Genomic DNA, 27,913 nt, shown 5'->3' with positions numbered 1-27,913 from the left:
ATGGCAATAAAAGAACATCTTTCTACTCCAGTGTTGTGGTTGCTTCTCCTCTCCATTCAAGTCTCTCTGGGTAAGTACATACTTTATTTCACTTAAGGCAGTGAGATAAGAAAAGTATGCAAATTTAATATAAATAGGTTGTTATTCTATGAACCTGTAAAGCAAAGTGACAAAAAGGTGTTCAAGTATGTTTCTGTCTTTGATTTAATCTCCTTGGTAATCCTGAGATAAAGAAGGGTAAGCCATTTGTAAAAATTTTGTATTTTACTCAGACATCAGTGACTGGCTATTCTCATAAGAATTCAAGTCCAAATTTTGTAAACTGTTGAGTTGTACTAAAACATGGTTGGGTATTCTTATTACTGTCTTATCTCTCCTGCTGAGCTCTTTGTAGACAGAATTAATAATTCCAGGTCTTTGTTCAACACCAGTGAAAATGATGTGTCTCTGCCCTGTGTGTCCAGTGGAGTTTGGATAACACAACATCCCCTCAGTTGTGCCTGCATATCTGAAGCTTATCACTATTTGCCTCTCTGCTCTTCTAGACCTATGTGTACATGCTTGATGTTGGTGATGAGAGACAGATTTTGTAAACCTCATTTTTTTCTCTCTATACATGGAGGTGACATTATGGCATTGTGGTGGTGGTTCATCCCCATATGAGGAGAACAAGACTTCACGGTTGATGCTTTGCTATGGCATGGCCCTAGTCTTGAAGGTTCTCTCCAGTTGTGTGGATGCAGTCAGAGTTCACATGGCAGAGAACAGAAAGCATTCTTGACATACATTTTCATAATACGAAACATTTTTATCTGGACACCTTTGTAGTGATGTTTTCATGTCACCTGAGCTGTACTGTAGAAATGAGAGTGAGTTTTCTGCCAATTCCTTGCTAACATCAGGGAACAGTAACAGATGACTGGAAGATGCAGACAAGAGTAGCTTTACCTTGACAACATCATCAGCACCTACAACCCTCATCTCTGCTCCAGTAGCACTTGCACTCTCCATGCTACTACAGGAGTTCTGATGTTCCCCAGGCATGGAGCACTGTGCAGAGCCGTGCAGGAGCCACTACCCTCAGGGAGTGAGCTGGCAATCTGCCCCTGAGGCAGCAGGCCTTGGCTGAAAACCTCCTCTTAGGGCTTGGGGACAGGAATGCATGCTGCATTCTCATCCTTTGCCTACAAGAAGAACTGGGTCTTCAGCTGGAGCAAGCAGAAATCTCATGCCTTCTCAGCCAAGCCAAACACCCAACCACTGAATTCAATGAAGGTATTTGTGGGACATGCTGTGGTGTGTGAGGAAATACAAAATTGTCCCTGTATGTATTATAAAAAATTCAGAGAAGACTGATTACAGCAAATGATTGCTTTTTTAAGGAAATATTTAAATCTGTCAGTTGGGTTATGCCTACCTCTGCATGCAGTCTTGCATGCTGTTACATGTTGAAAATGACAGATATACAATTACTTAAAAATTCAAGTGCAGAGAGGTTATATGGTTGAGTGAAGAGCTGTTGGTTTTGCTCCTGGATATGGCTAATAGAAATAGGTTATCTGGTTCCTTTAAAAATGTATGATGAATTCAACTTTTCTTAGAATTCATTTCTCTTTTAAATGTATAAATGTTTTAGCTGAGAAAACTCTTTTTTTGGACTATGTTCTTCAAATAGCCTGGGGGTTGTTCTCCAGAATGTCTTTCAAGAAACTTACAAGACTTATTACAGAAAGATTACGCTCCCTCTGAGACAACATGTTGCAGGCACAAAGTGGTTTCATAGTTATCTGAGGGTTGTGCTATGTATGTGACTTTCTAACTCAGGAAACTTGAGGGGAGAGAATACTTTACAGAAAAAAAAAGGGGTTGGAAGTTACCAATTGTCACTTGAATAACCACCTTTCTTCTTTTTCGTTTCCAAATCTAAATGATAGGCCGGAAATTGCAAGGAAATTCAGCAGTGTTAGGAAAGAGGTAAAGCCTTTGCTGTGTATAAGAGGCTATCCTGTGTCAAAGCCACATTGTCTGTGTCTGATGAAGCAGTTAAAAACCACATGAAGATGGAGGCAAAACTGCCTTCCAATTGACTACTGCTAGCAGTTTACTCTGCAATAAGAAATGAAACAATGGTTAGTTTTGGAAAGAAGTGGCTGCACTAGCACCAGCTCATGGGCTGACTGACACACTTGCACTGAGCAGAGAGAGGAATTAGATTTGTTTCCAAATGCAAAGAAAAATTATATATTGTCATTTCACAATGTCAGACCACAGCAAGATGTGTGATACGTAGAAACACCTCTCTCTTTGGAGGAAGAGAGGGAAGGTGATATTTTACATAACGGATTGTCTTGAAAAAATCTTACAGGAATACCCAAGGCTCTTAGTGCAAATCATCTTTTGTCACTTATCAAATGCCATCATTGATAGATGATCTTCCCAGACTATTTTCAGGATTTGCATAGCTGCATTGCTTTCCATTCACATCAGTGCCCAGTGCTGGGTCTGCAGGAGTACTGCAGGTTTCTCTTGGCACCTGGTCACTGTGGCTGTGAGTGCAGATCAACAGGGCCCATAGCCAGGCATGGCTGTGCCTGAACACAGATGCACCTGCCACATGGCACAGGCAATGGGAGAAGGTCCACATCTGTGCTTAAATGGGCCCACGGGCAGAGGATGTGGGTGGAAAACCCAGGTAAATGTTTGCTTTAATATTCCATTGTGTGTCAGGTATTGAAACAGTGAAAATTTGTGCCCAAAGTTATTAGGCTTCTTATGTGACTGTCCTGTAAACCTCCTTTAGCGATGTGGTGAATCTGAGTAATCCTCCAGGCCCAAAAGAAGTTGCCAGGCCTCTTCAGGGATTTACCTGTTTCATAACATGCTGAAATGCAAATCTGACCAAACTGAGGACAAAACTCAGATGTAGTGGCCAACTTCTTCCTGTTTCCTTTGCACATTTACCTTGTAGTTTGTCCTTAACCTGGGAATACAGCAGTCCTGCATGTGGTTTTCTACCATTTGATTTTCCACCTATTTCATGGGTATTCCCTTTCATGCTCTAAACACCAGTGACTTTGACTCCAACTGGTAGTGAGGCTAACTTTTAGTCCAAACAGCCACACGTATGTAATACTCATATACAAATGTATACCCACACACACCACAGCTGTACATGGCTGCCCACACAGACAGAAACATGCGACATGTGACACAAACATACACAGAGCCAGTGGCCTTATAATGATCTATCAGCTTCTGTAAAGCCTTAGACATGGTCCCACACAACAGTCTTGTCATTAAATTGGACATATGTGGGTTTGATGGATGGACTATTCAATGGATAAGAAATTGGCTGGATGGATGCGTCCAAAGAGTTGCAGTCAAGGGCTCAATGTCCAAATGGAGATCAGTGACAAGTGGTGTCCCTCAGGGGATGGGAACTGCTCAAAATCCTTATTACTGACATTAGTAGTGGGATTGAGTTCACCCTTGGCAAGTTTCCAGAGGACACCAATCTCAGTGGTGCAGCCACTGAGGGAAGGAATGCTATCCAGAGGAATCTTGACAGGTTTGAAAAATGAGCCTCACCCCATGAAGTTCAACAAGGCCAAGTGCAAGGTCCTGTACCTGGCTCAGGATGCATGGCTTGAGAGCAGCCCCGTGGAGAAGAACTTGGGGATACTGGTGGGGACAAATTGGACATGAGCCGGCAGTGTGCCCTTGAAGCCCAGAAAGCCAACTTTGAGTTGGGTCTTTCAGGTGACCCCCTCACCTTACCACCTCTGCAGTAGCTGGCCTGGCCCCTCTGGTCCCTGTAGTAGCCAGCTCCTCCAGTTATCCCACTCCCAAAGACACACACAGACTTGGCTTCCAGGCCAATTAACTCACAGGAAAATGAAGCTTCATCTACCGTAGCAATCACACACTGACGTGTGGTCCCCTCACCCACTCCAGTTGGCAGTGTCTATTGTGGCAGGCTTTGTGAATCACAAAGCAGGGACATTACTCGGCATTTCACAGCCCTGATAAGTCAGTATAAGAGAAAGGTTGCCTGTCATTAGAAATAACTTACATTTTAGCAGTGCAGTTAGCGCATGCTTGTAAATACACACATAATTCCTTGCAAAAAGCCCCCAAACCTTTAACGTTGGACTATTTAGAAAAGTGAACCAAATAAATCCGATGTAAGAGTAAATTAAGAGTAATAATAATCTCATTAACATCTGCAATAGATAATCATGATTGGGCTCTGTCCTTTCTATAACCTTGTTCTATCTAAAGGTGCTGATGAATTGAGGCTGTCAAACGGAACGGGCCCCTGCTCTGGGAGAGTGGAAGTAAAACATGAGGAGCAGTGGGGAACCGTGTGTGATGGTGACTGGACCATAAAAGATGCTGAGGTTGTTTGTAAGCAACTACGTTGTGGATATGCTGTTAAGGCCCTTAATCGAGCTCCTTTTGGAGAAGGAACTGGACCGACATGGTTGTACCGAGTTGATTGCCGTGGTGATGAATCTGCTCTCTGGAACTGCACACATACGGCATGGGGTTCTTTTACCTGCCCCCATTACTTTGATATTGGAGTGATCTGCTCAGGTAAGAAGTGATCCAAATTTGTATAATGGAAGAAAGATACGAGCCTGGGATCAAACTTTGTCCGGGTTGGATAAAGCCAAGTACTCCCTCTAGTCATCCAAAGCAAGTTGCTTCAGCATTGAGTCTTCTGCTGACTGCAAGTACAAGTCTACTTTGCCTGGACACAGCAATGACATAGAATGGGCATATTAAGTGACATAGAACAGGGGAAAAAAAAGCATTTGTTTCTACCACAGCTCTCCCAGGCAACAGGAGAGCAGTACTGAACTTGTCTATGACCAGGAATGGGGGCTAAAAAAGCAGTTGTAGGTGGAGAAGCAAGAAAATGCAGTGTTATGTCCTACAACTGCCCTTCTTCTCCAGATCTTCACGTTAGCTAAGACAGGACAGTCTGCAATGGCAAAAAAAGTCCAGTATCTGTCTGGCTGCTCCCTATGCAAGATTTTACTCTTTGGAGAAAAACCATTGTAAGAAGTTTTTCCTTCCCAGCTTCAGGACTTTACATTTGTCCTGTTTTGATTTTTGAAAGGTTCCTGTCAGCCCATTAGTCTAGCCTGTATAGATCTCCCTGAATGGCAGCTCTGCCCTCGTGGTTATCTCCCTCCCCCCCCCAAAATCATAAGAGTGTACTCCATCACCTTGTCCATGAAGAGAAGACACTGAGGAGAACAGGCCCCTGGAAAGACACAACAAGTGATATTCCACTTGCTGACCATCTTCATGTAGAGATTAACTCACTAATGACTGAGCCTGACTGTTCAATTAGCTTAACCATGTTGTCCTTCCACCCAGACTGTAACATCCTACTTTTTGGACATAAGAATATTGTGCAAGACAATGTTAATGGCAGTGCTAAATGTGAGGTAAATGACATGTGCTGCTGTCCCCTCATCCATAAATCCATTATTATCAGAGAAGGCAATACAGTCTAACAGGCATAATACACACTTGATAAAATCATGCTGACTCTTCCCATTCATCTCCTTGTGCCCACAAATGTGTTCCCGGAAGATTCACTCCATATTTTTCCCAAGTACCAAAGTGAGGCTGGTCAGCCTGTAGATCTCCAGACTGTCTTCTTAGCCTTTTCTGAAACTGGGTAGAACATTTCCTGTTTCCTCTTCCTAGGGTGCTTTAGCTTCCTACTCACTGAAATAATGAAGTCTCAAGGACACACACTAGTAAATGACTATTTGTCTATTTATCTACTTGGGGATTGCTACTTCTCAGTCATTGGCAGATGTTCAAAGCTTCCCTCCTTCTTTCCCAAAGATTTAGTGTTTTCACATACTGAGAAATGAGCAATCCCATACACCATTTTCTTTCTTATCAGTGGTATACAGGAATTGCCCCAGTCACAATTTAAAAGTATCAGTGATCCTCAGAGAAGTGACATGTGTCTTGCCCACTGAGGTACAGGAGTTATGAAAATAGGTTAGTACAACCAACCCTTGATGCTGGATTTCTTGGTTTTTGGTTTTTTCCAGGCTTCTCTGATCTGCGTCTGACTGGAGGGGACACTGCCTGCTCAGGACATTTGGAAGTAAAGCAAGAAGAATCTTGGGTGACTGTCTGTTTTTCACACATTGATTTCAAAACTGCCTCAGTTGTATGTAATGAGTTAGAGTGTGGCCACGCTGTGGATACCTTGAGAGGAACTCACTTTGGAGACAGACATGAACTGATCTGGCAAGAAGAGTTTCACTGTGTAGGGAATGAGATTCACCTTGCAGACTGTCCCAGGAACATACACCACACTAACACGTGCTCTCATGATGCCACTGTTGTGTGTTCAGGTGAGACTTTGGGCTGATGGACGTAATTCACCAGTGTCCTCTATGCCTTCTTCCTGTTAAACCACAGTTCAGAGCCTTTGCACACTTCTATGGTCCTCAGGATCCCTGGATGCTTCCCCCATCATGCCTTGAGCCATTCAAGGGGGACCAGGAAATAACAGAGAGTAGTCCCACTCACTCATTCACTCTACTCAGAATCTGCATCTAACATGGGCTGTTCTAACCACTTCACTACTGCACCAGAGGCAGACTCCAAAAGGGCTGTCATTTCTTTTATGCTATTAGAGATAAGCACTCAACAGTGCTAAGAATGCTTTACGTCTTTCTCTTATGAATAAAAGGAAAAAGGGCCAGAGCAGACAAGTAGGAATATTCAGACATTAATTTCTTTCCTGTGGTGCCAGTGTGTATGTTAATCCCTGGCTCTTCAGTTAATTATAAAACTGGGAGAGGTACCCTATCACCAAAAGGTTGAAGGAGGCACAAGCTACAACTGTAAGTTATTAAAAAAATAAATAAATAAAAAGGTTTCCAGAGGCCTAGATGACTTTCATTGTGACTGGCAGGTAACATTACTTAAAAACTCCACACAGTCACAGCTGCTGGGGGCTCTGAATATGGCTCTGTATTGCAACCCGCTGCAAAAGCGAAGATTAGACCTAGCAAACACAACTTTTTTCCTGAGGCCACAGTTCTAAAGGGTAAAGTAAACCTGGGGCAGAACTGCTGGCAACTTTCTCACAAAACAAGCCTGGAAAATGATTGCACTTCATGTCCATTGTCCAGTCAAAGGTCTCCATTCTATTTCAAGATTGCCTTGGACACTGTACCCCTAACCACAGTGACCTGGACCACTGGCTGGGGAGCTGTGGCAGCCAAATAGCTCAGTTAAGGCATCTAACAGGCCTTGGCTCCTGCTTCTGTCTTGCAAGAGTCTTAGTCAGAGTCTTTCAGTCAGAGCTGAAATCCTGGTCTCATTAGGGGTACAATGCAAGGACAAGGTAAGGGTAGAAAGTAACAGTGTGAGAAGACAGAGGGACTGCATGGGGCTGGCAGTAGGACACCACAGTGCCACCCATGCTGCCCTTAATTTATTGCGAATATGCTGATGGATATGGCCTGTGGTGTTCAGAGCCTTTCTGTGAGGCATGGAGGAAAGCTGAGAATTCCCCACTGCAGCTTCTACTTACCAGGAAATGTGACATGACCAACTACTGGGAAAGAGAGTGACACCAGTTGCTCCTACTCTACCATGTGTGAGGTAGAACTGAAACTGCCTCTGAAAGAGAAGATGTTGTAAGGTAGAAGCAGTATTGAGGGGGGAGGAGAGAGCAGAGCAAGGAAGAGACACTGAACTTAAAGAGACAAAAGATTTTTAGTCATACAGTGCAGGCTACCTCACAAAAAATATAGAGGGGTTTTTTGGAGCTGGCTTATCAGCATCCTGTTCCAGCATGCTTTCCAGTAACCTGACACATAAATAAGTGCTAGTTCCTTGCACTTATCGAGGTCTCTTACAGCTTTCAGTGCAACGGCACAGAAAACCAAAAGTAACTGCTAAGCTCCTTTGTTCTTTCTGCAGGCTACGGTGGGTACAGGCTGGCAAATGGCAGTACTGCATGCTCAGGGAGAGTAGAGCTTCTTCACGGAGGGACATGGGGAACCCTGTGTGACTACCTGTGGGATCTACCAGCTGCCAATATCATCTGCCAGCAGCTAGACTGTGGAGTTGCACTACAGATACCAAGTGAACAGTCCTTTGGGGAAGGAAATGGGACTGTCTGGAATGGCACATTCAGCTGCAAGAAGAATGGCTCACGCCTGAGAGACTGTCCTGTGCGTGCTCTAAGTCATGACGAATGCCCTGCTGGAAAACAGGCTCGTGTGGTGTGTTCAGGTGAGCAGTGGAAAGGTCTAAGGAGAAAATTGAAAAACTCCTTCCTTGAGGAAAAATATGGACTCAAAATTCAGAGGGTGTATGTGGAGTCAGGGTGTATGTGGAGGGCGTATGTGGAGTCCATCTTTTGTCTGCTGCAACAGGAGTCAAGGCTGCACTTCGCCTGTACCACAAGGTTGCTCTCTCTGAAATGCTCCTTGTGTCAGGCAGCAGCAAGAGCAGGGCAGCTCCACAGCTCAGGATGAGGGCACAGAGGCTGAGCACAGCACAGACAGAGCCCTTGTCACCAAGGCACAATCCAAAGCACCTGCACAGAGGAAGGTACTGGTAATAAGGTCTATGTACAGCCCCAGAGAAGTCAAAGCAATCAGTGAGATGTAGGGTCCAGCCGGAGAGGACAGCCAGGCATAGCATGAGACAAGACTGGAGACAGTTACACCTGTCAGGTACTTGAGGCAAGGACTGAATTCCTGGTCCAGGTTTAAGTGAGGACTTGGACCAGCAGTTGAAGGATGCAGAACTGTAGGCCCTTGGTGATACCGGTCTGAACATTTAAGGTCTATTGGTTGACCCAGAGCCCCAAAACCTGGTGCCCTGATTTTAAAATTTGCAAATGGGACCTGATCCTGATTTCTAGTCATTCTTCTCAGTAAAATAGGATGGACTGAAGTCTTGTTATGGGTATGGAAGTTTCTAGTTACAAGTCTGGCCCAGTTAAGTCATTTTTACTACTGAATGATAAGGAAAACTCATTCCCATTTCCCAGTCACTTCCAGGTCATGCCCATGAGCAATTGCAAATGTAACACTCCAGTACTCCCTTTCTCTTACATTCAGGGTGTCCAGGGGGCAGGCTGGTGAATGGCACCACATGCTCTGGCATAGTGGAGATCCGCCATGGAGACACGTGGGGAAGACTCTGCCGCTCCCACTGGAATTTGCAAGCTGCCAGTGTTCTCTGCCATCAGCTGAACTGTGGCTATGCAAAGTCAATCCAGATGGAAGATGGTTTTGTGGATGGGAATGGGCCTATATGGAGAGATGCTTTTCACTGCGAAGGCACAGAGTCCTGCCTGTGGGATTGTGCTCAAGTGACTTTGGGCAATCCAACATGTTCAGCCAAAGAAGCAGCCACTGTAACTTGCTCAGGTAAGTCAGCAGTGGCCTTTTATGGGTGGTGCAACTTCAGACCAAAGCAGTGCTGGTGATCTCACTGACAGGATCTAGACTATGAGCTGGGGAAGCCTTTCTCGCTTCCCATCACAGGCCTTTGTGTGCATGAAAGCAAACAAAGCCTTAACAGGGACAGTCTCCTTAATCAGTGGTGAGAATTAATATTTTACCAGCACAGAAATTTGTCTTCCATAGCTCTCCTGCAAGTTATTCCTACTGCAGTAAGAGCAGCAGATGTTACTCAATATGTTTTCCAGCTCTCTTGAGCCCAGGTCTTGCTGAATCACTCAGACTCTCAGGGGGCGAGAGCCGCTGTGATGGGCGAGTTGAGATCTTCCTCCATGGCGTGTGGAGCAGAGTCCTGGATGATGACTGGGACATCAAGGATGCTCATGTGGTGTGCAGACAGCTCCAGTGTGGAACTGCTGAGAAAGCCTATTACCTTCCAAAGTCTGAGCGAGGGATGGGTCTTGTTGGCCTAAGGAGTGTCCAGTGTACTGGAAATGAGACTCAGCTGATGCTCTGCAACACCTCCCATCATCAGACAGTGCCAACAGGAGTTTCTGAAGATGTTGGTGTGATTTGTTTGGGTGAGTCACTGTGTGAAAGGTACAGAATGTTTCCTAGGGTTTCTTCAGCCCACCTTGTGGTGTCACCAGATCTTAAGTAGGCATGAGTCTGAGCTTGATGATAGTTAAGGAAGCAAGTGTAATTTACATAATACTTTCGTCATCTGAATTTCTTACAGAATTATCTTCCAGAATCAAAAAGAACTCTTAGAACACAGAAGCCATAAGAACACTAATTTGGCTGTGATTGCCAAGCATTCTTACTGCCACCTGAGAAGTAAATATCTTTTATTTTGTGACATCTCCATATGTATAGATACCTGCAGCCTTTCTACAGAATATTACAACTGTTTCTACTCTTCTCTGATTTTGTAACCCATCTGCAACAGGAACAGTCTCTGTCTCTAACTAAATGAGTATAGATAGAAAACAGGTTGTCTGGCTTTCTAAGACAAGGTGGCCTCTATGTATACTTAGTATGATTAGACACTCCTTGTTGCAACATCTCACAGAACTTATTCAAACATCTACCTGATGCACGAGTAGGCCTTTCCCTTTATGCAGTTTTAGCCTCACAGGACTTCTGCCCAAGCAACCATAGCAGAAGAATTGGAATATAACAAGAACATGATGTCTTAAAAGTGCTTCAGAAACATTGCCATTATGCTGACCTGTGCATTATAGTTGTGTTGCATGTTGGCAGCTGGATTTTCTTCCTACAGGCAGCAGGCAGATGAAGCTGGTGAATGGAACAAACCGCTGCGCTGGGAGAGTAGAGCTTTATCATCATGGCATCTGGGGCACCATCTGCGATGATAACTGGGATCTATCAGATGCCAATGTTGTTTGCAAACAGCTTGGATGTGGATATGCCATCGAGGCATTCGTCTCTGCTCACTATGGAGCAGGGTCAGGGCAGATCTGGCTGGATGACGTGAATTGTACTGGGGCTGAATCTGATCTCTGGGCATGTCCCTCTAGGGCATGGGGCCAGCACAACTGCCAACACAAAGAGGATGCTGGAGTCCTGTGCTCAGGTGTGTTTGGAAAACCCTCTTTTGAGCCTGTGGGTTCAAACAGGAGGGCTGCATGAACAGGAAGTAGAGAACAGTGGAGACTTGCTAGGACAGCCTCTTGCTGTCTTGATTACTTGAGGCATAGCTGGTCAGCACATCTTCTTGGTCCTACCAGGGTGCAAAGGATCTACAGAAGCCCATATTAAGCACCAACACACACATACATACAAAAAAGACTGTGGTGTGGTAGGATATTTGGGGGATAAATTGGACAGGTTTGTAAAGATTTCCACTGCAAGGAGCAGTGTGCTCATCAGTCAGTTACAGCTGCCTCTGAAACCAATGGAAACAACCCACTGTGCACCAAAGCATCAGACAATCCAAGCAGTTTATGGTGGCTCTGCTCACACATATTTAAGACAGAATGGCAACAGCAAGAGAGAGGAGAAATAGAAGAGATGTGGAAAAAAATACTGATGACCCCTGAAGGGAGTGCAGACTGTTAGGGCCCACTATGGAGCCAGTACCAATCCTAAAAGGACTGCAGCCTCTGAAGCATCCATGCTCCACAATACAGGTAGAACCAAAACAGGCAGTCAGCACTGTAAATGAAGTGTTATTACACAGGCAGGGAAGAAACAAATCACAAGAAGTTTGTGGCACTAATTCCATTTTTATGTCTTCACTTCCAGATTTCCTGGCTCTGAGGCTGGTGAATGGCAATGACTGTGCTGGGCGTGTAGAAGTTTTCTACAACGGGACGTGGGGGAGCGTTTGTTCCAATCGCATGTCCCAGCTCACCGCAGCAACTGTGTGCAAACACCTGGGCTGTGGAGAGGGAGGAAGAATAGCAACAGACTTCAAATATGGCAGAGGGTCTGGGCCCACGTGGCTGGACCACATTGAGTGCACTGAGCAGCACAGCTCTCTCTGGCAGTGTCAGTCAGACCCCTGGAATCCTCAGTCGTGTGATAACCGAGCAGAAGAGACCCATATTACTTGCACTGGTGATTAGAAATGCATTTGTATATGGCCAGACATATACATTAACATATGCATGCACATGTGGACATTGCAGTAACTACCTTATGTTCACTTGTTATCTGGTATATATTATTTCTAGTTTCATGCAAATGGCAGCAACATTGTTCTTTGTCTATATCCTTGACTCAAAGGAGTGAATTAAAATCACAGAGTGCTGTCACCCAGTGAAATCCCAAGGAATTCCCTAACAGGATGGTGCCATTGCATATTTTTTAATGCAAAAATCTATGATACATAGTCAGTCTGTGAGATCTGAGTTGGGATGAGACTTCCCAAGAGGTGTAGAGGCAAGTCTATGTTTCTACATGTATGGAGGCATATCAGTGTATACACATAGCCATGGCCAAGTGTACAGATCAGTTTGGTTCTAAAGGTCCCTTTCTAATGCCTGCTCTTATGACAGCATTTCACACCTGTGGGCGTCAATATCTGTATTCATATACATTCACTATAATACAAATGAACTCTGGATGACATTCAGATATCCTGAAAGAGATTGCAGCTGCCCCATGAGAAGGACAGCATAACCATTAGGAAAATTATTACTCACAGCAACAGCCAAAGAGCCATCCACCAAGAACTAAACAGGCCATACATATTTCAGGAAACAATGAACTTGATGGTTAATCTTCAGGTATTTTATACTTCCTTGATTTTTTTCAGAGAAAAATTATTTACTTAATTATTTAAATTCTGCAGGAAGAAGGGAGGCAACATCTCCAGCTGCACTTGCTGAGTGTCCAAACTCTGCAAGTTGTTCAGGTACCTCCACCTCTTTGTTTTTCTTCATTGGTCCCTGTGGACCTTCCTGCTGTTTCAGTAAAACAGAAGATTTCTGTGTTTTGCAGACCGGGAGAAGTTGCGAGTCATGGGAGGAGAGGATGAATGTTCAGGCAGAGTGGAGATTTGGCACCAGGGTTCCTGGGGAACAATCTGTGATGACACCTGGGACATGGCAGATGCCAACGTTGTATGCAGGCAGCTGGGCTGTGGATCTGCTGTGTCTGCTCTCAGTGAAGCTGCCTTTGGGGAAGGAACTGGTCCCATCTGGTTGGAGAAGGTGCACTGTAAAGGAACAGAGCTGTCTCTTTGGGACTGTCCTACCAAGCCTTTGTTTGGCAAAAACTGTGACCATAAGGAAGATGCTGCTGTGAATTGCTCTGGTTAGTGACTGGTCCTTTATTACACAGGTCTGGGAAGGAGGTGGGTAGGGGAGAATTATGCCAGCTGTATTTCCCAGTGACTAGCCCTTTCATATTTTTGACTGCAAGAACCACACAAATTATACGAAGCTGATCTTCCTATTTTTCACACTTGCCTCTTCCCTAATCTGGACTCACCTTCCTTTTACAGGTGTGACAGAAACAACAGCATCACCCACGAGAGCAGGTAAATTCCTTCCCCCTCCTTTCTTTCTCTCATCAAATGACAATTTAATGTCCCTGATACTTAGCAGATAAAACAGCAGTTTATTTCAGCTCATCAGAAAGCACTTCCCACAGCCTTTCATAAAGGAAAACTGAATGGCACCATCTCCAGCTGCTGAATTCTATGTGCTTGAGCAGGACCCATAACAGAGCAGCAGGTGCCCTGCTCACCCTACTAGCATGGGCACAGCAAGAGGCTGCAGAGGAGCAGCCCTTTGGGACATCTGATTCTCTACCTGTTTACCCTTCATTTCCATTCAGATCGTCCCCGCCGCCCTGCCACAGGCAGCACCAGACTTTCAGTGCCTGTCATCCTCTCCATTATCCTAGGGACTCTTCTCTGCCTGGTCCTTGCCATTCTTGCTGGGCAGATCCGACGTGCCAGGGCACAGCAGAGAGGTGGGTCTCTCAGGACTGGTAAGAAATACCTCCTTTACATGGCCCCAAATGTTTACCTTGCTGGGGAGGCAGTGGGGGTGGGTGACTGAGATGAGCAGCATCTGTTGCCACACTAAGATTTTTTCACTACTTTCTGGCAGTGAAAGAGCCCAGAGGTGCTTATCCTCAGTCAGCAGCTCTTGGTGCCTTTCTAGGTGCCAACCAGGCCACATAGACCCCTTTAAGGCACTTCTCCTTTTCATGACCCCAGCCTGAGTATGAGCAGAGACTGTGTAAGTGATCATTACCTTTTACTTTCAGGCTCCGGACTATCCTACGATCCCTTCTCCGAGGCTGTCTATGAAGAGATTGATTACAGCCTGATGAGGAAAAAGCAGGGCGTGACTTTCCTCTCAGGTCTGTGTGTGTGTCATGCTCTTCCCAAGGGAAAGCTCCTCCTTTCTGATCCCAGTTTGATACTTTGCAGGTCCCAAATCTACTGGGAAATTAAAAATTCCTGGATTTGAGGAAAGGAGTTTCCTGCCCAGTGGACTCTGTCAATTCCTCTCCTAGGGACAATTTGGTTTTTGCAATCCTCACTGCAGTCATAGACCATAGATCATCATACGTCAAGCAAATTTAAAAAAAAAAACCCTTTTGCTGCAATTATTTAAAGCAGGGACAAAGAAAGGAATAATTTGCATCTCCCTCACAGCAACTGGGTCCCTGTAGGTTTCCTCCTGTGGATTGCTTTTCTCCCTTTGTGGCTTACCTCCCTCATGATCCAGTAGAGATGTTATGGGGCCCCTGAGGGATTCTTGGTTATTCCATTGTAAGCCTTGCAGAAGTAATACTGACTGCCAAAGAATCTGTTGGACTTGGGTGGTATTAGTGGAGCCTGCTCTTTTTCTCATGGTGCAGTCTTAGCACTTCAGGAGAGTTTAATCTGATATCACGCTCTTTCTCATTTGTCTAGATTCTTATTCAGAGAGCTCAAAACAGGTCTATAGGGGGGTCAGTGATGAAGAAAATGGTCCTGAAGCAACCCAAGGTGATGAAAGAAAGGGTTTGTACAAAGAAAGAGATCCCAAATCAGGGTAACTTTTAATATCCAAAGCATTACGAATGATTCAACTTTCACTTCATGTGCTAGTGATGTTTTGATGTGAGCCAAAATTTTCCGTGTAACTCTTGTGGTGGAAGAGTGTCATACAATCTAATATAAAAGTGCTAGTTTTCCTCTTCTATATTAGAAATTCAAAATAAATGTTTGTTGGTAGTTTTGCACACACTTTACAGGATCCAGTCACATGAGTAAAACAGTTTGACAACTGTTTCTCTGACACATTGCAACTGTAATAGCTTATAAGCTGTTGCTTTATTTCTGAGAAAAAGGAGGAGAATTAAAACAGAGGAAAGACATAAGAAGAAATAGGAACACTGGCATATAATTTGAGCTAATTTGGGAATTTTAATCCGAGTGATCTAAAAAAAATACAAGCACTCTGAAGAAAATCCAGATTCCTAGCTGTGGGAGTTTTGGGGTGGTTTGGGTTGGTTGTTGGTGTTTTTTTTTAATTTGAAATAACTGAGGGAGAGCAAGTGTTTGGAGAAGAACTGCATTTTCCTAGAGCTGATCAAAAAGCTCTCTTAACTATTGCCTGGTGTCCAAGAGATCAACTACTAAAAGCACAAGCAGTTTTGGACCTCAGCTGCCCATATCCCGGATTCTGCTGGATCATGTCTTCATTTTCTATTGCTTTCTTATATTAAAGACTTTTTCTAGTTAAAAATAAACGAAAAGCTTTTCCTTAGTTGCTTTGAAGTGCTTATAGAGAAGATAATTTTTCCAAATACAGTCTCTTTTTCTTATTCAGATTGAATATATTTTGCTAGGCAAAAAGTGAAACAGGAGTGCTTTGATTTAGTCTTATATTTACACATATATTATTTGTAAGCATATGTACATACAATAAAACTGTGCACACTAATGTTCTCTGAGGGATGGATTCCAGTTAAGCACAGACATGCCAGTATTACAGCCCTGTGTTGCTGGATCATCAGCTACTGCTTTCCCCAGTGGAAGATCTCTCCCTGCTATAGTTAACAGCCGTACTGTTCCAGAGACCTCTCCACCGCCTGAAAATGCCCTGGAAGATGGTTATGATGATGCAACAGAAGCTCATAGACCTGGAGATGCTTCTCTTTCTGGGCAGAATGAACAGGATATTATTGGGATCCCTGGAGAAAGTGACAGAAACAAGGACTCACAGACAGGTGAGGCTAGAAGAGCAGTGCAGTTCTGTTCTTACAGCCAGCTAATATATACCCATGCTCTGCTTTCCTTATAGCCATAAAATTCTTGCCTGTGGCCAACCCAAGCTAAGTTTTCACTGCTGCAAGTTAAAATTGTTACTTCTTATTAGAATGACCATGGGGACCGAGGGTGGCAGCCGTCTTTGTAACAGCCTTTTAAGTGCTTGAAGACTGATAACAGTTTGTTCACAAACCTGTCCTCAGTTCTGTTTTGTATTTTGTTTCTATAGACAGCCACAACCTAAATTAGTCAACTTTCTACTTAGGCCTTGTTGACAACACTCTGCTCATTATGTGTCTCCATTCAGTCCGTGTTAGACAGTCCATATCTTTCAAAAATTGTTTCAAAACCAAAATTTTACAGTATTTCTTTACAGCATGGTACTGAGATCTTACTAGCGTCAAGTAGAGCAGAAGGACCAGCTCTTATTTCTTACAGCATATCCTTCTGTTTATGGATGCCAGTGTGATACTTCCTTCCAACAAGAAGACACTCTTGAGAATGCTCAATGTCTGATGCAGCTTCAAATCCTGCTCTGTAGAATACTACCTATCACTAGACATGGATCTTTCAAACGACGCAGTTGAGTGTCTCTCCCTTCATCTGTAGCCTTCTATGTGTCCTTATTAGATCTCATTCTATGTTCATCAAAACTTCGCCAGGACGACTTGAATTATAGTATAGTAGGTTATCATCTGGAAAACATAACAAGAATATGTGTCTTTTATCTTAGGACTTAATAAAAGTACTTTGTTGTATTTAGGGGTGTCCAAGAATCTTACCAGCTGCAGTAAGCAGGTATACACCAGGTATACCACTTTTGACTGAATTTGTACCCAGTCTACAGAGGTTTGGGTTAGACTATATTTCTCTAGAGTATGTACAAAAATTTCATGTGTGTGAGTTAAATGACAATTTGTTCTACTCCCTTATAAAAGGACTCTTAGACAATCAGAAAGAAAAATCAGACTCAGCTGCTGGGGATTATTTTTGATAAACCCATGTAATCTGTTATCTGCCTGTTTGTTCTTTTGCTCCTGTCTCCTTAGAAGTAGTTCATTTGTTCTCATATCTTTCTGAACTTGAACTTTCTGTAACTCCTAATCCTCTTTCTTCTCCCACACATGCCACCTTAAAAATTAGCATGTGTTGCTCAAGTTTTCCCAGTCTTTCAGAGCCTGTTCTCTGTGAGTTCTTAAAGACAGTGGATAGTGCCTGGAGGATGGATTCAGATAGGTTTTTAACCTAGCACTAAATTGTCAGGTCAGTCCATCAAATCCAGAAAGAATTACCAAAAAATATTTAAGATAGAATTTTCTTTATCTGTGCATTTAATATAACTGCAGAACACCTTCTGATCTGAACTCTACTTTTTGGGGTAGGGATAAATATTTCTGGCCTATTGAGGACATGGAAAAATAATGAAAATATAGGACTCCAAGTAACTAGAGAGACATTAGAGATTTTTTTTTAACAGGCCATGAATATATTCATTTTAACATTGTGTACAAAGCTTGATCCTTGGATATGCATATACGTAGTGGAAGGCAGAGTGACATAAGCATTTCTCAAGTCTTTCACAGTCACTCATAAAATAGAACTTAGGTTCTAATTTCTGGAGGAGACAACTGACAGCTACACAACCACAGAGGTAATACATACAGGATGTGCATTTATATCTCTCAGTCTTATTCCCTTCATGTTTTCAGACTGGACTCCTAGGAACAGGACCTCTGAGGCTGAGACACCTTCATCCCCTGCTCCTGAAGATACAGGCTATGACGACATTGAAGACACTGGGACACTGATAGAGACGGCTGAGCTGTACTGACTTCTTCTGGAAATACACCACTGTTTATAAAATGCTAATCCTGCACTAGTAGAACCAGAACAACCTGCTTTTAGGATTAGTTTGCATAAGTTTGTAAAGAAGTGATTACATGCTTAGAAGATAAACAAGCATGGCAGTTAAGAAAATCTTTCAAATTTCTCTTATAATTTCTTGTTGCTAAGATTTACTGGACACTTTTTGCTTTTATTTTTAAATACTTTCATTTAAATTATTTTTTTACTGAGTTAATTTTTAGAATTATGATGTTTTATTATTAGAAGCTGTCTGAAGATCTCAAATTTATGCTCTTCCTCCCGGATACATGGGACAGCTTTCTGGGGATTATTAGGAATGGAGCCTGAACTGCAAGAAAATCATCAAAATTCTGTTTCAGCCAAGTCTTTGAGAAAGAAATTCTTGATGATTGCTTCTGCAGCAACATCAACAAGACCTGACAGGTGTGCTGCAGGCATGCTGTGAGGCACAGAAGGTGGGAAACTCATACACCCATGGGATTTAATTGCATCATGCAATCTACTTTTCCTGGCTCACTAACAGGAAAACTGGGAAAGTAGAAGGTGTTTGCAAGGAACAGGAAAAGGCAGCAGAAACTGACAGGGGCAACGGATTCTATGCCAGAAAAAGGTGTAGCAGGCTATTTGCCCCTGTCAGAACTATCTACACAGGACAGAAGTTCTCTCCAGGTACACCAGGCACTGACAACAAGGAAGGGATCCTTGGGGACTCTGATGACATCCTTGGCAACATCTGATGTCATTGGAATGATCCAGTTGAGCTGAGTGCTTCCCAGGTAACTGGAGTATATAATCCTCAATGCGACAAGCGGACTGATATTGGAAATGTGTTAAAATTTGTAGCCAAAGTCTTACAGCATTCTGTCTGCCTCTGAATGGGATCTGCACAAGGAAATATTTAGGATAATTGGAGGAATTGGATTGAAAGCATATTAACAGCACAAGATTAATAAAAGGTGTAAAATGGCTTAACTGTGGGATCTATCAGGCAAAATTTCTGTCAGACAGGATGAAAACAGATGCTTACAGGATGAAACCCAAGAGAATCCGGCTACAGCTGAGCTCATCACAAATCCATCTTTCAAACTTTTGAAAAAAACAGCTAGGAAAGGAAATTGTGTGTGAGTGGGGTTACAGGCAGCAGTGCTTGTTGCAGTCTGTGTAGCCGGCTGTGTTGGAGTCATCTCTGTGTGTACATATTTATCCCTCTGGGACACACACTCAGCCTCACTACTATCTGAACCAGCACTTGGGAAAGCAGCAGTCACATCCATAGGCTCCAGTGGCCTGAAGAGAGGAGCCCACAGACCTCAGAGGATGCCTGAGGCAGTGACTTATACCAGCTCTTTAAAGTCACACTCTGCAGTATTTCTGACCACTTGAGAAAAATGTAAGGCAGGATTTCCCTTTGGAGAAGCCCTACCAATTATCCTAAATAGAATTTTTATTCAGTCACTTATTCCTTTTTTTTTTTTTTTTTTTTTTGGCCACCAATATGCCTGGTAAAGACTTCACACTTCCCGGCTCTCTCCAAAATCTTTTCTTAACGATTGGCTCACTGCCCGGTACTCAGGTGTTAATAAAGACTTCAGTGAGGGGCCACAAACTGTTGTTGGCAGTTTATATTTTTCATTCTTGAGTTGAAGTTACTCATAATTCAAAAAGCTGCTTTGTTAAAAAACCAAGATTACAGCCAGAGGAAGGATCCAGGAGTACGTTCCAGATCGCATCCAGAACTTACAGGGGCTGCTGCGCGGCGCTGGGAACCCTGGCAGAACGAGAGTGGCTCGGCATCGCACAGGACTTCCTGTGGGATGGGCAAGGGAGGGACCAAAGGTGAGGAAAGGGAAGGGCTTAGGTGAATGGAGGAGGAACAAGTGTGGGAACATGGAGGGTAGGGGGGTAAAAGGACCGGGGCACGTAAATCGCTTGCTGATCCGGCAGGGAAGCCGTGCTCCCGGGAAAACATGCTGGACTGCTCCGCTGAGTCAGCTCCCGGGTTCCCTCCTCGGGAGCCTGCTCTCCCCAAGCCTCGCCATGGACAAGGGCACAGGCTGCCTCCGGTCCCCCTGCGATCCTAGCCCTCCTCGCCCTCCCGGGCCGGGATTCGCCGGAGACACAGCGAAGTGAGCCGCACGGCCGGGCCGAGCGAGCAGCAGCTGCGGGGAGGCGGAGCCGGAGGGGCGGCGGGGGAGGATCCATCCCACGGGGCGGAAGGGCCGCCCCGCTCCCTGCCCGGGGCGGTGCCGCGGCCGCTGGGTGCTGGGGAGCTGAGGCGCGGCACGGGACGGGGCCAGGATGGGCCGGACGCTCGTGGAGCTGTTTTACGATGTGATCTCCCCGTACTCCTGGCTGGGGTTTGAGGTGAGGGGGCGGCAGAGGGCGAGAGGCCTCTCCCGGGTCTCCGCGGTGCCTGAGCGGCTCTGGCGCCCGGCCGGTCCCGTCGCCGCCTCCCCTTCGGCAGGGCCGTTCAAGGGCAGCTCGCCCGGCCGGCTGCAGGCAGTGCCCTTGCCGGCCCGCAGTTACTTTTTCTCTCACCTCTGAGGGGTGCCTGGGCTTCTCCCTCGCGTGTTGAAGTCCAGGGACACCAGAGAAGCGTGTCCGAGCCAAACGGCAGTGTAGGAGTTAGTACTGAACATTCTGCTTCGGGGATAGTTTTCATGTTTAACAAGTGCGAGCCTCCATTCATGAGCTTGATCTTGCCCTTACTTAACCCTAGTTAGACTTATATAGTCGTGGCACGAATAGAGACTCATCAGTTCTTCTGAGATCAGAGTTCTCTGGCAGCATCCAGAAAAGGCTTTAGGACTAGCCCTAATACAATGGGAAAGGATTTATCTGCAGTGTTTACTGCCGTAGCTGCACACAGCTCTATCGACGTCTCGACTGTGAATCCATCGCTTCTCTTTCACGTTGCAGGTTCTCTGCCGGTACCAGCACATCTGGAATATTGACTTGCGCTTCCGTCCAGCTTTCCTTGGTGGCATAATGCAACAAACCGGTATGGAGTATAGGGAGGTTAGCGCTGCAGGGAGATACCTTTTTCACTAGCACAGCACTAGTGTGCAAGCCCTTGGTGTGTGCAGAGCCCACATAGAGCCAGCTCTGAACTACCTTTCGGCACCAGTAACTAATTAACTATAGGACTGTGGAGCTCCAGAGGGATTGAGAAATAAGTCACAAGGAATTTCACACTGTTGCAACTACACTGACAGTCTGTGCCGAAGTTCATCAGTTCTAAAATACAATAATAATAATAGTAATAATAATATATGGAGTGTTTTCCTACAGTTAGATTTTTAAACCAGAACTAATTTGTAGAACACTTGCACTTTGTAATATGCAGGAAGGATACAAGGATGTCCTGAAACAGTACTCCTGGCCTTAATTAGATCACCAAGAGTTACAAATCATGAATCAACAAGTCTTTGCATCAGTTTACCCATGCATTAGGAGTTCTCAAGCGTAAAAGTAATCTGTCTGAAGCAACATAAATCCCTGCTAGGACATTTGTACCTTGGTTTAAAACTGATTCAGCTATCTTAAAGGTTTGATCAGTGCAAAACTGAAATAAACCATGTTTAAATCATAGCATTATATTTGGAAAAGCTGAGTATGTTCCAGTAAGCCAATATGAAATTTGACTATGAACTTAGATTCTTCCTTAGGCACATATATGCATGAGGCATAATTTGTTCAGTGTTATTATAATACAGTTGGAAATCTCAACAGAACTTTTTCCTAAAAGGTAACAAGCCACCAGCAATGTTACCAAAGCGTGCTGAATACATGCTGAAGGATCTAAAAAGGATGGGAAAATACTACCAGGTGCCTGTACACATGTCCAGAGATGACTTCCAGCGTATCCTTGCTACAAGTAAGAAAGAGTTTTAGCTTAGCTGGTATTTCTCATCCCTAGCACTTCTGGTTTGAGTTCTCCCTACCAGTAAAGGTGGAGATGAATTCCCTGTGTGCAGCCCTTTCCTGAACCTGTGAGCAGTATGAAGTCTGTGCATTCTAAGCCATGAAAGAAATCTCTGGAGAAATATGGCTGTGAATGATACTAGCGTGGGAGATAACTGTGGATCAACATGAGCTACTACAGACTGTGGGTTTCTCAGGACTGTTAACAGGGGAGATCATGCTGTTTTTAGGTGGCACTTGTGCAGACCACCCCTGCTCCTGATCCTGTGCCTTGTCTCTGTTCTCTGTCTCCCCACGAATCCAGGCAGTCTGGCGGCCATGCGCTTTGTCACAGCCATTGACATGACAAACCCACAGTACCTAGAACCCTTATCTAGGGAGTTCTGGATGCGGTTTTGGTCACAGGTCAGTATTTTATGTGGCCAACTTCTTGACCTTTTCTTGTCACCTTTCCTGTCCCACATCATTCAAATGTGGAATTTCAGCAAGAGGAAGAAAATGTCTTTTAATGAAAAGTCATAGCAGGAACTTAAAGTCACAATGGTTCAGGAGCCACTATGAAAAGAACAAGCTTATAGTCAGCTTAATGTGCCTTCTTTTAGGTCTATATGGTCAGTCCAATGGGCTGTGTGGATCAGTGGTTCATATCAGAAAACACTTTAATACATTCCTAGATTAGCTGACTTAAGACCTTTTCTGAGGTCATTTCTCCAGCAACTAGTATTGGGTTTGTTTCTGTTTTCTTAGAAAATTTGCTTTTAAGTCCAGAGCTGAGCTTTTGTTTCTTAAATGCTGATTTACTTATTTTATTCTTTCACCAGCATGAAGATATCAGTCAGCCAGAGAACATCTTGGCTGTAAGTGTCTCCTTTTTCTTGGTGCTTCTGCATTTTTGATAGAGACTCTTATTGATGACTTGGATCAGTAATAGACATAAACACAGCTTAGTCAAATGAACACTTGGAGTATTGGAAAATTTCAGGTAGAAAAAAAAATTATTTAATTTCCCTAGCAGCTCTGTTTGGAATGTTTTGGGTTTTTTTTTTTTTTCTGTCATGCTTTGTATAACACTCAGAACCAGAAGCCACTTTTTTTTATTAATTCATGTGGCAAGATACCCAGGCGGGACAATGAGTTATCTGTTGATATTATTTCATTAACAGTCATGAAAGTATGAAAAGTTTCTGTAGAATGCATTGAGGTATTGCTGCTATATGAAATTTCCAGGTGAAATGGAACACTTGGGGAAGTTGACTTTCCTTGGAGTGATGGAGTCAGGTTTTCTATTAAGCTCAGTGCTGTATTTCCCTCTTATATGCCTGGAAATTATACTCTTGATGTACTTTCTTTTGCTGTTTCGATTTTGTTTATTACAGTAAAAGCTGTGATGGCAGGTAAGTTAGTATACCAGGAGATCCTCTTGAAGGGCTCTCCTTTCTACATTTTAAGTTCTTGGAATATGAAGAAAAGAGAGGAATTGTCCATGACTAATCTCTCCTATCCCTAGAGGTCCCTAGCTGAAATCTGAAACTTGCAGTCTTGCTGTTCCCCCCAAGTCTAGTCCTTGCACTTCAGCTTCATCTTAATGTAGCTTTTTTTACCAACATTTCAGCAAATGTTTGCATTTTGCTTTTTTAAGAAGCATGATTTGAAGGATAAAATTAAAGTGTGGCACTTTCACTGTGGTAGGCAGCCAAGCACCACACAGGTGCTCACTTGCTTCTTCCCACTGCCCAGGAGGACAGGGGAAGAGGAAAAGAAGAATAGAAGACAGAAAACTTGTGGGTTGAGATAAAATTGCTTAATAAGCAAAAGAGAAGTGGAAGCAGAGTGAAAGAAAACAAAGAACCACCTCCTACATGCAGACTGATGCTCAGCCAGTTCCCAAGAAAAAGGTTAACCTCCCTAAACCACCTCCTCACCAATTACTGTTGAGCATGGTATATCTCTGGTTAGTTCAGGTCATCTCCCAGCCTCTGGTGAAGCCCCAGTTTATTCACTGTGGGGGAAAAGTGAGAACCAGACACTTCCTCAACACTGTGCAAACACCATTCATCAATAGCTAAAATAATTAGGATGTTATCAGCATTGTTTTGGTCACAGATCTGAAACACAAAACCATAGCAGCTGCTGTGAAGAAAAGCAGCTCCATCCCAGCTAGACTCAGCACAAAATTATATACAGAACATTGTCACATAGCCTCTGAATCCATCATTATTTAAATAAAGCAAGGACATGCAGAACTTCAGTGCCACAAACTCCATACTCAGAAAGATCTCTAATTTAGTCACAGTTTGGCAGCCAGTGAGTATCCCCCCCGTTCATCAAGGCAGAGGGAGGTGTCCCCTTGTCTGCTTGTGTCTGTCTTCATTCACTCCTGCAGCAAGTACTAAACTTTCCTCTCTTCTGGAAATTTGTCATCCAAAGGTGGATAAGAGGGCCCAACCCAATCATCTGAGTCTTTACAGGTGAATTTATTTTACACATCCGTCAAGAAAATGGAACATATTTTACTTGGTAATAATTCCTCAGTATTTTTTTTACTTCTTTATTCAGTCAGCAGTAGCTTCACATAAATTGCTATAGCAGCAATGTACAGTCTGAATTCTGCCCCAGCCCACTTACACACTCTTTCTGCCCTGAAATGGTGAGGACCAGATACTACATCACTGTATAAATACTGCAGTCTAAACACTGTGGCTACCAAGCATTTTGTTCTAGTCCAGGGCTACACTTGTTTAACCTCCTGTTCAAGCACAGTCAAAAAGCCCTCCTCATTTCCCTGATGTGTAAGTGGGAGAAGGTACAAGAAAATGTGGGTGCTAAACAGAAAAAGTGATTGAAAGAAAGAAAGAGTCATTAACACCTGCATGTGCAGGCTTACTTGTCCATGTGCAATATTGTATTTCTTTTTTTTCTTTTTACCTTTTTTTTTTTGTGTGTGTGTGAAACACTTTATTAACAAGGGTACTTATAGTTGTGTTACCAGATAAACATTGTACCTTTGAATTTGGCTACTTAGTCTCATTCCTGTGTGGCAGAGGCACAGGGGAGGTGAAAAAGATACAGCAATAACACCAGCAACTGTTTAACCTCTGGGATTTACAGTGTCCTTCATGTAGTATCACTTACAGATCCCACATTTGTCACACGAACTGTTTGTCTTGGTAAGCTTGTACAGTGAGATTTTATTTTTCATAACACCAGCTTGAGGTTTTTTGTAAGTTATCTGATGAGTCATTGTATCAAAGGTTTTTTTTTTTTTCTTCAATTTCAGAACTACTGGGGAAAAAAGTGCCGATTTGGGACTTGGAAGTTTAAAATGTCTCTTCTGCTTTGTATCTGAGAGTTGTTAAATGATGAATAGGTTGGGAATACAGCAAGACAATTATGCAAGAAGTGCTTCAAGAGTATTTTGAATTTTTTTGGCAGTAGACCTTAGGTGATAATACTGAAGATTAAATTAATTAGACCAGGGTAGGAATTAGAGTATTTACTATTAGAGTATTCTTAATTATATAATCTTTTCTCAGGTTGCCCGACAGGCTGGGCTCTCAGCAGAGCTCTCCCAGAAGGCACTTGAAATGATTTCATCCCCTGCAGTGAAGGACCGACTGAAAGAGACAACAGCTGAAGCGATTAAATATGGGGTGAGATGCTTCCAATGGCATTGGGCTTCACAGCTATGCACTCCTTCCCTATTAAGAATACAGGGAAGCAAGGAACAATGAGGGTGATGATTAGAAAGCACTATATAGACAATCCCTTCAGGGTGCTCCTTGTATTTCAGTGTGTGAAAGCCACCTCACTGTTGTTGGTAGTTAATCTCGCTGTCATCTGGGAAAACAAGGTTGACCCACTCAGCTCATTCCAGCTGGACAGCAAGGACAGGACCAGTACTAAGAGATACCATTTACTGCTATTTGAAACAGAGCTGTGGATTAATCAGGTTGTTTTTTATGCTCCTTCAAAAGGGGCACACAGGCTCTGGAGAGACATCTACTTCCAAATGGCTTCATTAGACTTATCTTTAAGAATGAGAAGGTGAAAAGAAGGGGAGGAGAAAAAGTAGAAGTTATTGGGATTTATTCCTGGAGATTGATGATGTGTCTGCAAGAAATTCTCTCATTATAACATTCTCTGTTTCATCTCCATGGTGTCAATAGGCATTTGGGATGCCTGCTGTTGTGGCACATTATGATGGGGAACCTCATCTCTTTTTTGGCTCCGATCGTTTAGAGCTGCTAGGCAGTGTTATAGGTGAGTCTACCTCATAACATCACTTTGGTTTTATGCTTTCACCCTCTTGTAATGAAATATGTAATGCAGCTGAGTAAAACACTCTTAAGGGCTTTCAAATGTTAAATATGGTTATTCTTCTCGTGGAATGAAAATGCTGACTGAAATCTGTCTCAGTAAACTTAGAGTGACCAAATTTTCCAGACCAGAAGTAACTTGAGTTCTCCATCCTCTCTTGGTATGTTTCAATGCTTTGTGCTCCATGTGCCATTCTCAAACTACTACTGAAACTCTTCAGTTCTCAAAATATTTGTACTTAACCTTTTGGTACTGGACAATAGGCCTTGGCTAAGATTAAGACTATGGCTGGTGCTACTTCTTTTTTTTTTTTTGTAGTTCTAACATTTTCACATTACAGCTGTTCCTTCTTAGTAAAAGTACATTATTACAGCTCCCCAATCCATAACTTGTGTCTACCTACACAACTTTTTAAAAGCTATTCAAATACTGGCCATCCTTCTTTTCATTTTTCTATTAACAGAATACACACTAAATTCTTTAAGGGATTGAAGTAGGTTGTGACAAATAATAAAACTAAAGTCACCTGTTTTTATGAGTTAGAGGACACTTGACTATTGAGCTCAAGATTTGGCACTTGAGAGAGTACGTCTCTAGAAAGAATTATGCACATAATTAGCTCTGATGCATTTGTGGAAAACATTCAGTAGAAAGTATTAATTCATGCAAATTAGTATTAGTCATAGGCTTAAACAGAAGGGAAATATTTTGAGGGTTTTTTTTTTTTTTTTTTTTTAGTCTTCTGGATGAGTTTCTGATTCTATAAAATATTCTTGATGAACATGAGAGTGAGAAAGAAGAGTACCCAGCACCCACTACAGTAGTCACTAATACTGACTGGAATGTTGTGGCCTGGTTTCTCGTCTCAACTCCAAGGACTTAATCAGATTTTCCTTTCGATTCTCTGACTCCCCAGCCTTGCACCCTGTTTTTGTAACTCCCAGCCCCCCAAAAACGAGTCCTAAAAAGAACTGATTTGACCCTCATGGAATACCCCAGACCTGCAGAATGTCTCATCTGTCATAGAGGAAAAGAATTCTTCTGTACAGTTTCAATTGTGACTAGACAGTTAAAGATTTATGGAGCTGGCTGAAGCATGCCAAACAAGATATAAATCTGTATCCCATCACCAGTAGTTACTCTTCAAAAGAGTAGGAACAGCAATCCTGCTGCAGAAAAGTGACCGGCCAATCACTTCTATGGATTACATTTTAACTGTCTCTTTTGTGCTGGTTTGTCTTGCAGGTGAAAAATGGCTGGGACCAGTTCCAAGCTCCAAGCTGTGAAAAGTCCTGGAGAAATATATAGGAAGGAAAATATATATGACAATCCTCAGCGATTATCTGAATGTATTCAATTTTATGGAGAGATGGCTTTCTCATCCTTAAGAGTTAACTTTACAGCTTGGTCGCATCTCTAATTTCGAAGAGTTTCAAGGCTCGCCAGTATTACCAGCCAGGTGACGTGTTTGCCAATACAAATATGCTTCCTTTCCTTCAACAGATCAAAGATTAACATTAGAGATTAAAGATTTAACTTCTTGCAGAGTGAACATTCTTCTTTCCTGGTTGATTTTCTTTCCCTTACCCTAAAA

The 27,913-nt window shown here is 43.3% G+C and overlaps 3 protein-coding genes across 13 annotated transcripts in view; 2 read left to right on the top strand and 1 right to left on the bottom strand.

Annotated features, from left to right (window-relative positions):
- On the top strand, positions 1–16,246 carry LOC125317294 (antigen WC1.1-like). Its single transcript, XM_048287053.1, has 16 exons — positions 1–70; positions 4,282–4,596; positions 6,084–6,392; positions 7,975–8,289; positions 9,126–9,437; positions 9,734–10,051; positions 10,753–11,067; positions 11,739–12,053; positions 12,790–12,852; positions 12,939–13,253; positions 13,444–13,479; positions 13,779–13,916; positions 14,217–14,318; positions 14,611–14,623; positions 14,888–14,946; positions 16,020–16,246. Exons 1-16 carry the CDS (start codon positions 1–3, stop codon positions 16,244–16,246), a joined length of 3,222 nt encoding a protein of 1,073 aa, XP_048143010.1.
- The window catches only part of LOC125321404 (rap1 GTPase-activating protein 1-like), a 57,422-nt gene continuing 44,852 nt past the window's right edge, over positions 15,344–27,913 (bottom strand). For 10 of the 11 annotated variants that reach the window (XM_048294197.1, XM_048294196.1, XM_048294188.1 and 7 more), the window contains one exon: positions 15,344–16,907. In XM_048294197.1, coding sequence (XP_048150154.1) covers positions 16,860–16,907 — 48 coding nt within the window. In that variant the 3' untranslated portion in view covers positions 15,344–16,859. Of the gene's footprint in view, positions 16,908–20,616; positions 27,908–27,913 lie in introns of all 11 variants that reach the window. The other variant, XR_007201532.1, reaches the window with a different exon arrangement.
- Positions 20,300–27,871, top strand: GSTK1 (glutathione S-transferase kappa 1). Its single transcript, XM_048294203.1, has 8 exons — positions 20,300–20,442; positions 20,998–21,079; positions 21,827–21,955; positions 22,307–22,407; positions 22,824–22,859; positions 25,536–25,652; positions 26,169–26,262; positions 27,565–27,871. Exons 1-8 carry the CDS (start codon positions 20,377–20,379, stop codon positions 27,603–27,605), a joined length of 666 nt encoding a protein of 221 aa, XP_048150160.1. The 5' UTR covers positions 20,300–20,376; the 3' UTR covers positions 27,606–27,871.

Source organism: Corvus hawaiiensis, chromosome 2 (assembly GCF_020740725.1).
Source record: "Corvus hawaiiensis isolate bCorHaw1 chromosome 2, bCorHaw1.pri.cur, whole genome shotgun sequence".
In the NCBI taxonomy this organism is placed as follows: Eukaryota; Metazoa; Chordata; class Aves; order Passeriformes; family Corvidae; genus Corvus; species Corvus hawaiiensis.
This window is presented reverse-complemented; position numbering and strand designations above follow the sequence as displayed.

Excerpts from the sequence above, each read along its gene's own strand:
- GSTK1 (XM_048294203.1), top strand. The coding sequence starts at position 20,377 with ATGGGCCGGACGCTCGTGGAGCTGTTTTACGATGTGATCTCCCCGTAC. Across the intron at positions 22,408-22,823 it reads GGATGCGGTTTTGGTCACAG|CATGAAGATATCAGTCAGCC; the intron begins GTCAGTATTTTA and ends TTCTTTCACCAG. Across the intron at positions 22,860-25,535 it reads AGCCAGAGAACATCTTGGCT|GTTGCCCGACAGGCTGGGCT; the intron begins GTAAGTGTCTCC and ends ATCTTTTCTCAG.
- LOC125317294 (XM_048287053.1), top strand. The coding sequence starts at position 1 with ATGGCAATAAAAGAACATCTTTCTACTCCAGTGTTGTGGTTGCTTCTC. Across the intron at positions 4,597-6,083 it reads TATTGGAGTGATCTGCTCAG|GCTTCTCTGATCTGCGTCTG; the intron begins GTAAGAAGTGAT and ends GGTTTTTTCCAG. Across the intron at positions 10,052-10,752 it reads TGTTGGTGTGATTTGTTTGG|GCAGCAGGCAGATGAAGCTG; the intron begins GTGAGTCACTGT and ends TTCTTCCTACAG.